Source organism: Poecilia mexicana, unplaced genomic scaffold (genome assembly GCF_051168715.1).
Source record: "Poecilia mexicana isolate PSO_F unplaced genomic scaffold, ASM5116871v1 scaffold_21, whole genome shotgun sequence".
NCBI lineage: Eukaryota > Metazoa > Chordata > Actinopteri > Cyprinodontiformes > Poeciliidae > Poecilia > Poecilia mexicana.
Window position 1 is genome coordinate 17,969,190 of NW_028263390.1, and position 12,807 is coordinate 17,981,996.

Below are 12,807 nucleotides of genomic sequence, written 5' to 3' on the forward strand. Positions count from 1 at the left end.
ATGTGGGCATATGTGTTTCGCTTTTCACTCCTCTAATAATTTACAATACAGACACGTGTCAAAAATATCCATTATCAGGGAGTTTATTTTAAAATGTAAAAAAAAATTATTTTAAAGGGTGCTACTTACGTAAAAGAAAAGATCTATCTAGCCTATACACAGATAAATTTGCTGTAATTTCATTAAATATAAAAGCTTTAATTAAATGCTTAATCGTTTCTGCTTAGCTTAATTTGCCTGTCTCTGGATTAAGCTTTGTACAACATTTTACCAGTAAATTGGAAAGTTATACAAGATAAGGGAAAGATGATTCATTTAGATTGTAAACATCAAAGGTCTAATATTCTCCTTTTATCATCGTCATTTTCAAAAATAATTAGCCTCCCTGATGCTATCACTCATTTGTGTGTTACATTTTGGTGGATAACAACCTGCAGTTGCCAAATTTTTAAAACTCCATCAGATTAGGTGGTCTTTTGGTTAGGACCTTTTGATTTAAGTTCATTCCACAGATTTCAAATGGGTTTCAAGTCAAGGTTTTGTGCAAGTCAGTCAATATTATTCACGTTAATGCTCTGGGAACAGTCCTTTACCAGCAGCAATATTTTTGGGCCATTGTCATGATGGAAGACAAAGAGATGGCTCAGACTATGTCTTACACGTGGCTGCTTTAGGTTTTCTTTCAAACCATCTTTTTTCCATGGTTCCTTCCACTTTGACAAGATTCCCAGTTTCAGGCAGAGTGAAGCCACCAGTTTCACTGTATTGACATTTTAAAAAATGAGCAACATCTCTATGGCAAGGACTCTAGTTTCATCTGATCCAACCAAAGAACATTCCTGCAGCATGCATAGTCTTTGACCAGGTCTGGCTAAAAGGTGTCACTTCTGCAAAGGGGAGTTCTTCTTGATCTGCAACTTTGCAGCCTCTGAATCGTGACCTGGCCGAGTCATTAATTAGCATCCTTGCAGTTGTTCTGGGATCTGTAGACGCCTCTCATGAGTTTTTTCTTCAAGATTCTTTGAAACCTTTCATTTCCTGTCTCTTTCAGGTTTGTACTGGGGTTTTGTGGTTCCTTTTGAACTACTGATGATTCTTCCCACCGCAGTCCTTGATGCTTGGAAATGCTGCGATAACTTTATTGATTCCTCGTCTGCTTTTTAAACATCAACTCTTTTTCCAAGTCGAAACTGATTTCTTTTGTTGTTTTTTACAACTGACAGCTCCAGTCCTAACTGAACTTCCTTACAGCATGTACATTAGGAGAAACCTTCTTAATTTTCATCTAGATATCATCTAGATTTTCATCTTTTAGTGTATTTGGTTTTTGAACAATTAAAATAGTAAATTACGAGCAGTTTTTAAGCGTATACTCAGATACAAGCTATTCACAGATGGTTATGGTCCATAAGCCCACCAAATACAGAGTGTCTATTGTATTTTTAATCACTATGTATGTCATTTATGTAAATAAACTATAAAAAATAAACTGATAAGCCATGCGGACAAAGTAATATGTGTATGGGTACAAAAAGAAGCAGCAATTGCTATATATGAAGCTGCAAAGGGAAAAACTGACCAGGGATTGAACAGACTGTGGTTGAGATTTTGATATGGTGGCCACCAGTTGTGCTGAACCCACATTATCTTCTCTTTTCTGTTGTTTTTTTAAAATAATTTTCTAATACTCTCAGAGAGCTTAGCCACCATCATAAACCCATCATGAGTGGGTTTAATGGTACAGAAATGTTTTCAGTATGGACCTTTTGATTTAGAGCACATTACATCACTTTTAAGCATCAAGGACTGGAGTGGGAAGAATCATCAGCGGTTCAAAGTTTGCATAACTTTGAACAGGTACCATTAAGCAGATAAAAATAAAAGTGCATGGAGATGCACAACAGATATTGAGGACCCCTGCTATCTTTCTATGTTTGGCAACATGGAAGAACAACAAATGACATACAGAGATGCTCAAACCCCCAACTCTTAGGAACCAACAGTGGTAATACAACCCAAAAAGCTATATTTCAAACTGAACTCCTGAATTATGGTCTTATCACAGGGAGTGTTTCAGACATCAAGGCTGAGATGGACCAGCCAGAAAACTGACAGAGATGCAGACAGCCACTCAACATTTTAATGTCTGTCTCCACACTCCCACACACAGCCTGTCTTTTAGAGTGAGTGACGGTAGGTGCGTATACACGATCACTGTCAGGCTGACCATGTGTCTGCAGTCATCTGCAGCAAGGAAGGACATAGAAAAGCTGGCAGGGACATGGACACACTAAACGACAGATTAAGGTGGCAGACAGATTTTGAGTGAAAAAAAAAACTATAAGATCATTTGGTGGAAAAATTGGAATATCTGATGAAAGATTTTTATCTCCATAAAAACAGAGGAACAGAAGTGTGGTGATGTGAAGATATGTGCCCGTGGATGAAGATGATAATCTTAATGGACTGGACAGCTAGTTCTCTTTAAGCTCCTGATTTGCACAAGCTTCATGCCCACACAAACACACACAGACACAAGAAGGTTTACATATCTCAAAAGCTTTCCACCACGTCTGATCTGAAATCAGCTTAAATTGGAGAGGGCTGACAGAAAGGAACGTAAGGGCACTGACAATCTGTCCTTTCATAACATGAAGATGAACATGCAGAAGCTTCGCGGATGAGAGTGAATGAAGCTCAATGCCATGTGGAAAGTCTTCATAAAAAAATAAAGAGATCAGAATTGAGCTTTTCTCATGCTGCAACTGGATTGCTCTTGGCAACTTTTGTGGATTGTACCTTGCATTTCTCTGACAGATGTCTTCATAACTGAACTAATAGAAACCTTTTCTTAGCCTGCGTCCAAAGCTGAATGCAGAGGAGCCACAAGGCTTTTTTCAGTTCACCTGAGGATATGTGCAGATTGGTTGTCTGATCTGTTCAAAACAACAAAAACCTCAACAGAATAAGACACAAATGAAGTAAAAGAGGCTACGCATAGTTTGTCTGATCCAGACAAATGAATTAAAAATTGCATAAACTAAATGAAAAAAAAAAATTCTATTACTTTAGTCTTAATACAAACAAACAAAAAAAAACTAAACAGACGTATTTGAAAAGGCTAACCCAGGCTTAGCTAAACTTTAACCAATAAGCCATCAATATCCCCTCCTGCAAATGACTCTCAGAGGTTTGGCTCAACCTGTGTCTCATCAAACATTTGCTAAACTTCCTGAGGAGTTACAGGAATTAGTTACACTGAATAAGAGAGTAAAACTTATTAACATATAAGTTACATATATTTCTGTGAAATTCTTCTTTTTCAACTGTTGTAGATTCATCTTTGGGGCACTTTTGTTAAAATTATACAGGCTTTAGTATACTTTTTTATACATGTTTAATCATGCATTAAACATGGGTTGTAAATGACAAACAGGTTTATGTGCGCTTTAGTCCTTATAACCCAACACAGAGAAATGCTGGAGCATCCCACTGACAGTTGGAGATTGTCCTTTTTTCCTTCAAAATGAATCATTATTTTAGTTTTTTTTTGAGTGAAAAGAACTGCTCTGTGGTAAAGAGCTGTTTCTTACAATCCAGACAGAAAATTCAAATCCATTCCCACAAAAGGTTTATGCAAACAGTTACCATCGCTTTAATTACTTCAAAATAAGCAATAATAAATTATGCTTATTCTGTTAAACTGGTTTTATCTCTTTTCATCTAATCTTTCAATTTTAATGAGTTTTCTTTGCACAGCTTTTATTATTTTAAATACACTTTCTAAAGAACGTTGATTTGATAGAAATTGCAGCAGTATCTTGGCTTTCCTTATCAAAAGCTATTTATTAATCCAGCTTTTAAAGGACTTAGGATAAGAGCTGATACAAAACAAGACAAACCCATTTTCCCATTTATGCCATACCTCACATGACTTTACAGCATTTAACGGGTTTTCATTAAACCAAAAACATTTTTTGAATTCATTCAATAGCTTGACTTTTTGGTACACTGCATTCCAATTCATGCATGGTAACATTTTGTAGAATAAAAGAGTGTTACCTTTTAAAAAGTAACAGAAGATTAAGTATTCAGTCTATATTTGAATGGGAAAAAAAAATCTGCTTTGTTAATTAAAAACCTTGAGGGAAACCACGCAGCCACAAAGAAAACTCTCTGCCTCCTGGGCCAATATTCTCTTTAGTGTTTTACTTCCCTGTCACCTTCACAACGAAGAACAGCTATCTTAAAATGTACTGTTTGCTACGAGTGTTTGTGTGTGAAACTGAGAAAAACAGAAAACAGATGGAGGGAAAAAAAATAAAAATATGCAACATGGGAGAAGAGAAATAAAAGAGAAAATAAAAGTGGAAAGAAGGTGTTCTACTACGGAGAGAACAAAGTTCCTCTGAGCTCCTTTATAGGAGAGCAGGCTCGGCTAAACAAACAGCACCTGGAAACTTCAAAACCCCCAACAGCTGTCTAACTATACAGAAGGACAGACAGACAAAACAGGAAAGGAGACACAAAGACAAGCGGCAAGCAGATTAATTGGCAGCAGGATAAGCGGAATCATAACTACAAGCGACAACAAGCCGGTACAAGATTGCTTCAAGTATTTCAGCGGTTCAAGCTATTTATGTAGAGGAAAGAAAATCACGACAGACACGGCCTTAAGGTGTGTGAATCACTGAAACTTCTTTGACATGCAATCAAGTAATCAAGGAGTAAATCCAATAAACTGCAATGTCATAAAAAAAATACTATAACAGTGAAAACTATAAACTATACCTACAAGCGTTGCTTAAAAAGATGCATGGAAGAAATTGTTAATGGTGTTACGGTGAGTTTAAAAAGTATCAAAATAACAGCTGAGCCGTTAGTTTCCAATGGGATGGGTATGCAAAACCAAAAAGCCTCTGGAAGGTGTAATGGAGGACGGTAAATAATGAGAACAACAGATGTCAGGCTGGAAACAGAACCTAGAGTTAAAGCCATGGAATAATTATGACAACACTAAAAGAACGATGAAACATGAAACACAGCTCTTTGCCGACAAGTCGTAACTCACCCTTTTCTGCGCGCCCCAAGTGAGCTGGATCCAGCAGAAGCAAAGCAGAGAATAATAGGACAGAATTAGATTAGAAAGCATGCAAAGGTTCACAGATGCAAGAGATGTTCTCTGTATTCATTATTTACCATCAAATAGATAAGCTCTCTTAAAACCACAGAACTGAAGCTAATTATTTGCACAGATTATCTTGATGTCATTAGACAAAATTGTTTGTTTTATATAATGTTTCCAGAAAGTGAGGAAAAAAGTCTTTAAAAGTAAATTCAAACATTTATGACTAAGTTTCCAAACACAAACTTCCTGCTTTTCCTACATATTCCTAACCTCAGCCTTTTTTCCTCAACCAACCCTCATGGTAACCCTAAAAATAATCTCTTTTCCAAGACTGTCCTCACCTGCCACTGTTTCTCCCCATCTTCCAAAGAATCACCAGCCAAACCTCCACTGAATATATTTTTAACACCAAAAGGCTAACCCACATAGCTGGCAATGAGTCTCCTCACATCTGCCTGTGTGTTTGTGTGTACATGCATGTAATATAACGTAATGAATCGGCTGTGAGCGTTGATTACTTAATCTGTCATTAGTCAGCCATGTGGACCTGTGTGTGTGTGTGTGTGTGTGTGTGTGTGTGTGTGTGTGTGTGTGTGTGTGTGTGTGTGTGTGTGTGTGTGTGTGTGTGTGTGTGTGTGTGTGTGTGTGTGTGTGTGTGTGTAAATAAATATGAGTGTGGATGTATGAGAGGCAGCCTTGCACCAACAGCTGTGACCGGAGCCACACAGGGCAGAGCAGAGATTGATGATACTGGACTTGTATCATCATTTATCAGGGATGTGATGTTTCAGGCATTCGAGATTTGTTTTGAGTGCTCTGCCTCAGTTCATTTCCAAAGAACTTCATCACTTTCATGGGTCACTTGATTTGATTCGCCCAATGATTTGCCACAAGCTTGAAGAGAGCCGTGCTTGCGAAATTATTAATGTTCCTTAAATGTTTTAAAAACTTTGTGACATTCCTACTGAAACTACAGTATTTTTAATGAGATTTGATATAAAAGAAAAACACAAATTGGTGCATAACTGAGAAGTGGAAGGAAAATTACTCATATTTTTAAAAATATTTTTCTACAAAAACAATCTTAAAAGTGTGGCGTGCATGCAAATTCAGCTCCCTGACTCAAGATTTTGTGAAAACGTCCTTCAATACAATTACAGTTGCAAGTCATGTGTGGCATCTCTGTACAAGCGTTGCACATCAACAGACTAAAATGTTTGGCGATTCTTCGTAAAACAGATCCAACAGGATGAAAAGTGTCAGTAAACATCAGTTTGTTGATCCAATCCATCCTGTTCTAGGTTGTAAGTTACTATGCAGTAACTTTAAGATTGGCTTTAATATTTAGATTGTTGTCCTGCTTGAAGATGGAACTTAGTCTCAATTTTTTAAAGTTTTCTTTCAAGACAAGCCTGAATTGAGATTAATTCAAAATCCCATTAACTGTGACAAGCTTCTCTGTTCCTGATAAAGAAATGCCTCCCCACGCTTAATGGTGGCAGTAGTGTACTCAGATTGAGAGAAAAGTATTTATACTGATCTTAAATTGCATGTAGGTGACTTCTGAAAGTAATAGTGTGCATTAACTTTGACTTAAACGTGCTAAAGTAAACACAGCCAAAAGAAATGCAAGCTACACTTCCCTGATTTTTTATCTGTAGAAACATTTTCCTTAAACTGCACATTTTTTCTTAACTTTAGTCTTTTAACTAATATTTGCACACTGAAGTTTGTGGTTCTAGCAAAACAAACTGTGAAAATGTGTATTTTTTTATTTTTTTTATTATTTTTGCAAGACACTACAAATTTAATGTAGAGCATACCATTGGATAAAATGTATTACTCAAAGCCATCATTAACCCGACTCCATGTGCCAGTATTTCAAGTCAATCAGTTCACCCCATTCTGTTGAATCGCTCAAAAAACACCGACCAAGTAATGAAGGAAACACCATTTAGGTTTAGAAACCACCATTCCAAATGTTCAAAGCACACCAGCATCTTTAGGTTAGGAGTTTTAAAGGTAATTTTACACTAAGCACAATGTGGCAACATTAAACAACATTGCCTATAATGGTAGATTGTTTTAGCAATCGATCTGCTATAAAGGTGCACTATGTTGGAATAGGTTCAATCATCTAAACTGCAAAATAACTTTGAAAATTGAAAAGTCAGACATGAAAGGCTTAGATAAATGAAAAAAAATGTTATTTTTAACCCAAAAATGTAACATAAGAGCTGAAACTACTTGATGAGGTGTAAGGGAAACACTGTGTTACAAATGACTTCAGAACATTGATTAGGATCTGTGAAAACACCAAAATCATGTTTTTGAAAAATAGATTACTGGTAGGTTTGGTATATTATGTGCACCCAGCAGAAACATAGCAGTAACGGTATGATTTAATGATTTACAACCTGTCAATCATATCATCTTCCCAGAACCTCTCTCTCTCTCTCTCGCCGAGTTTGAACAACCACTATGTGTCGCTAATCCATTTCAACACAAATCCTCATATTCATTCATACCCCGGCACACACATGCACACAGTCTAATGAGGGATTAGCTAATGAATTCTCTCAACAGATTAATTACATTTTTCAGACTTCGTCCCCAAACAGCTCAAGGAATGAGCCAGTACTTTCAAAGAGAGAGAGATTTTTTTTAATCTATCACCAAATTGAAATCAGTAGAAACAGATTGGCTTTGGGCAAAAAGGACGTTTGATTTGAAGAGAAGACATAAAAATGGATCTGAAGAACTGCAGACTGAGGCGTTACTTTTAACGAGAAAATAAATAAAACGGGCCTTTGATTTGGAGCCATTATACATGGCATGACTAGAATGAGAAGGCATTTTTCGCATGAATCTAAATGAGAGGCAAACATTTCAGATACTCTTCTTTATACCGCTGTTCACCGGAGGGCTTAAAAGCGTCGTCCTGCCTCCGTCTCTTTAAGTGACAGCAAAGCACAAGAGCGGACACACAAATTCGCACCGCACATACACAAAAAAAGACAGACACACAATGATTCACACACACACACTCCCTCCTGCCGTTTTCACAGTCTCTTGAGTGGAGGAGATGCCCACGGCCAAAAACCAATGGTTTCTTGATTTTTCCCCCCCCCCCTCTCTTCTTCTCTCCTCTTTCTCACTATCACTCCGCTTCTCTCGCCTTTTTCCATTAAAACACCCAATTTTGTTTCATCTCCTAAATGGAGCGGAAAAGTAATTATAATTAAACCAACTTGGTGCTAATGTTCAAAATACTGAAATAATTTACAGTTATAATTAAACCAGCTCGGATGTTGTGTTCAGTGGGAGCGGCAGCCTTCTAATTCGTCTGGAGACACTGATGGAAAACAATCATTTCACTTCATTAGGATTAAAGACGCCTGGAATCTGTGTCACAACTCGATCAGAGAGGAGGAAGATTTAGAAAGTTGTCAAATTAACATAAAACTCAGTCACTGACTTTATAAAGACGGTGAAGCGCAGGCTTGTTCGCGTTCATTACGCTGACTTTGTAAGTGATTAGTCAACATACAAATATGCAAAGCAGTGCGATAAGGAGGAGAGTGGGAGATTTATGAGAATAACTCAATTTATAATTTGACACAGTAATTGGGAAACTAAAAACTGATAAAACAAGAATAAGACTAATTTATTGAAACAGATATTGGAGCACAGACTAAATAACTTCTTTAATGTATAAAAGATCATTTTAAGTTTAAGATAATGTTTAACTGGTACGGTCCTTGTTTCTTTGCTGCCTTTTTAACGTATTAATTATTTTGTGGTTAATGCTGTCTGCCTTAATCTGAAATATTTTAATGAAAAGGAGTTACAAGTTGCAAGATTTAGTAATTGTGTAATAAAAAAAAACCCATTTTGATCTGTTAAAGTGCCTGAATCTGGGAGTTCATTACAGAATAATGCACTGCAGCAAAGATGCTGGCCAAAACTCAACTTATTAACATGTACCTTATTATGACCTTATTTGCTTTCATGCACAAATAACTACTTAATATCCTGGAATGCAACTCAGTGCAAGTAATTTGTGTAAAACGTTATCCGAACAAATAGATATTCCACGTTCCCCTTTCCGAAGCAGCATCCAGTCACTTGTATTTACTTGCAAATTAACAGCACTCACATTCCCAAAGAGGCCTCAAAGAAATTCCACACATTTGTTGCCCAGAGGACCAAATGGCCCCAAGGGAGGGGAAAAAAGGGGGGATAGTTATGGGCTACAGGGTGGGGTGAAGGGTGACAATAAAACGTTTGCTGATAAAGTTGGAATTAATGCGGCCAGCGAGAATACTGGAGCAGAAAATTAGGTTTTTGTACAATGAATGTGGATTCATTTGCAGGACTTAACTGAAGCGTGTGCGTCCTTAAGGTTTTAGTTTGATTTTGGAGGTCAGCTCTCAAAATTGTTTAGTGAGTCTCGTTTCTCTCTCTCTCTCTCTCTCTCTCTCTCTCTCTCTCTCTCTCTCTGATGCATGAGTTGAAATAGAAACAAATGCTGAATGCGGAAATTAAACGCACAGCAAACCCACATTCAGTATAGAGCGCTGGCTCAAATGAAACCAGATGAGCTGCAGGGACTGTCGGGGTCTGAGCAGCCCTGCTCAAACATCGCAGCCACGCGAAAAGTTGTAAAGTTGCAGAATCTCTAAACATCGCTGCTGCTGCAGATGCTTCACCTGCAGGAGCAAATTCGTGTTTCCTCCAGACAAGATGGGAAAAAAGGGGGCTAAAAGGGGCGCGAATGCTTGATTTGCAATTCGGATAAGTCAATTGTTAGGTCTTAAACATGCAAAAAGAGGACGGCGAGCAGCGGAATGATGCGCTACCCACGGAAAGGAAATTAAATGACTTCAGCGGCTACTTTAGTTTCAGGTTTTCAACTTTCTGCGTGTCCTATAGTATCTTAAAGGACACATTAACACATTTTTATCACCTCGAGCAAAACGGCACTTAACCGATATATCTATAACCCGTATCTTTGTCAACCCAAAACATTTTAATTCAACCTAACTTGGGGGGAGGGGGGGTCTAAATCAAACTTAAAGGGCTCTCGGACGAAGCCAAGAAGACAAGGTTACTGTAAAACTGCGGAAAACAAGATAGAAAAGAAGATGATAAAAATTTAACGATCATTTACGCACTAAGCTATATCCAAATAAAAGCCTGTAGTTTATAGTAAGACACAATGGAAACGCATATAAAGTGCAAGATTGCTGCAAAACTATATTTAAATGGGTTCACTGTCATACCACATGGATATACTGTTTTTTAATACTGTGATGTTCGTGCGCACAATAACTTCTCTCCATTCATGCGCTGCAGAAGAGGATGAACAGCACGCGTTGTTTATCCAGTCTTGTACCATTTTAGTCCCCCGTTTAAAAAAAATAATACTTATAAATAACAATAATAAAAGCAGCATTAAATATTATCTATTTTATTCTAAGTGTAATTTTTTCCCCTCCTCAGACTTGAGATTTTGGTAAGAAAACATCCGTTCCAAAACTTCAAACCATCTCATTTCGCAACTTCACTGAGTTTAATAAAGGGCTACAACCCAAAGCTCTGATTCATTTCGACTCACTGGTTATGGTAAGCTCAACCCACTTGGCAAAATAAAACAACCTTACACGCGGGTTTAACTACACCGACGAATGGAACCTTTAACATTCAACCTGACAAAAATCACCTTCACCTCATAGAAAAGTGCCATTCTCGCATCCGGCGTCGTTTAAAAAGCACCAGCGAAGCTTTAAAACCGGTATGACGGGACATTGTCAAAGCGAAGGTTAACTTTTCTTCAACACCGTCACACACACCTGCCCGGAATTCGTGTACTTCCACTAAGGAAAAAACGGCAGATATACGGTTTAAACTCCTCTTTACCTCTCTCAAACGACAGCGACACTCCAAACATCGTAATAGTTATTTTTTTTTTCTTTTACCTGTAGGCAACTGAGCGGAGACGGAGCCAACTCTTGAACAGAGGATCACAACTCCCAGGAATACAGAGAAAAGTGTATCCATGGCTTTACGAGACTGTCCTCCTCCCGTGAAAAGTTTGCTCGGTCCAAGTTTCTTCCGTCGTCTCAGTCTTTCTCGTTTATAGGTTGTTATTCCATCAGTTGTTTTAGCTCCATTATTCAGTCCGTGCTCTCGCTTTTCGATTCCTGCGGGCGCTCGCGGACTCCACACTTTGTTTCACGCAGAGAGTGGAGAGGGAGCGCGAGGCGGAGTGAGGAGAGCGAGGTGTAGTTGGAGCGCGAGCGCAGCAGACAGCTGGTGACGTCACAAGAAGGGAGTCGATTGAAATATTGCTACACCTAAAAATTATTGGTCCAACATTTTTGAAAATATAAATTGGAAGTGGACTTGGTTACTCCTAAAAAAATACTTAATAAATAATAAAGTAAGAGAAATTATAAAATTATTCATAATGTCTATCCTGTTAAAACATTTTTGATAAAAATATATAAATGGGATCTGGACCCTATGTGTACTTTCTGTAAAATTAATGAAGAAAAGCTTGTTCATCTTTTTTGGGATTGTAATTACACCAAAATATTCTGGAGAGATATTTCAATTTTCTTCCACAAAAAAATAAATCTCAATATTACTTTAACAAATAAGGATGTTTTGTTTGGAATGGAGAAATGCAAACTTGCCAAAAAAGAATTTTTATATGTTAACTTTATTATTTATGGTAAATATATTCACACCTCCAAGTATTTACAGCAAAAGCCTAATTTCCAGATCTTACTATCTTCTATTAATATCTATATAGAATCCTTAAAACTAAGCTCAAATGCTAAAGCTATTCAAATCATAACTGCCCTTAAAGAACTGCAACCCTCGAGCAACGATTTGATTTTGTAAATTACTTGTTCTATGTTCTGTAAAGCCCTTGGATGTTGTATCTATGTTTGTAACTACTGGAGTTCTATATTGTTCCTGTGTGTTGTTTATTTGCAAAAAAAAAAAAGAGGAAAAAAATGCTACACCTAAAAAAATTATCTCGTGTAGTGTTGTTACTGGTGTTTAAAATTATCAGAAGGCTAGTGTAGCGTCTTAGATGTTTGAAACATGTCTCAGCATGTTTAAAAAGACAATTCCTTTACGTTTTATGTAATAAAACCAACAAAAAGTGGATGAAAACTCGAAATTTGTTGCTAAAAATAAAAAAAATAAAGTAATATACAAATTAAAATATCACACAAAGAACAAAAAAATAGTCTAACAAACAAAAATAATATTAGGAACAGCATTGTTTCACATACATATTTATACTTACTTATAACACATGTTTCCTTAGTGGCATTTATGCTGTTGAGCTAATTTGGTGTCCTACACCAACAACTTTTGTTAAGCAAAGTTAAAATAGTTTGACTTGATCCTCAGCTATTTGTCCTTTCTTCAAAGTCTCTCATAGACTCAAAGATTTGAAAATGTCCCAGCAAATATGCCAGACCTGTCCAGTGTGATCTAATGCATTCATTAAAATATACCAAAAAGATAGGCGTTAACCAACTGCTCAAAAATTATTGAGCCACAACAAGAACAACTGGTTGAGGTTGTGGCTTAAGTTAAAATATGACTATTGTTTTCAAATAGTCCAGTAGTTATATACATGAGAGTCCATCGAA

At 37.1% G+C, this 12,807-nt stretch overlaps 1 protein-coding gene across 2 annotated transcripts in view; it reads right to left on the bottom strand.

The window, feature by feature from the left end:
* The window catches only part of ptprk (protein tyrosine phosphatase receptor type K), a 100,660-nt gene extending 89,102 nt beyond the window's left edge, over positions 1-11,558 (bottom strand). The window contains exon 1 of one of the 2 annotated variants that reach the window (XM_088002088.1): positions 11,110-11,558. In XM_088002088.1, coding sequence (XP_087858214.1) covers positions 11,110-11,191 — 82 coding nt within the window. In that variant the 5' untranslated portion in view covers positions 11,192-11,558. The remainder of the gene's footprint in view (positions 1-11,109) is intronic. The other variant, XM_088002089.1, reaches the window with a different exon arrangement.
* Between the last annotated feature and the right edge of the window lie 1,249 nt (positions 11,559-12,807).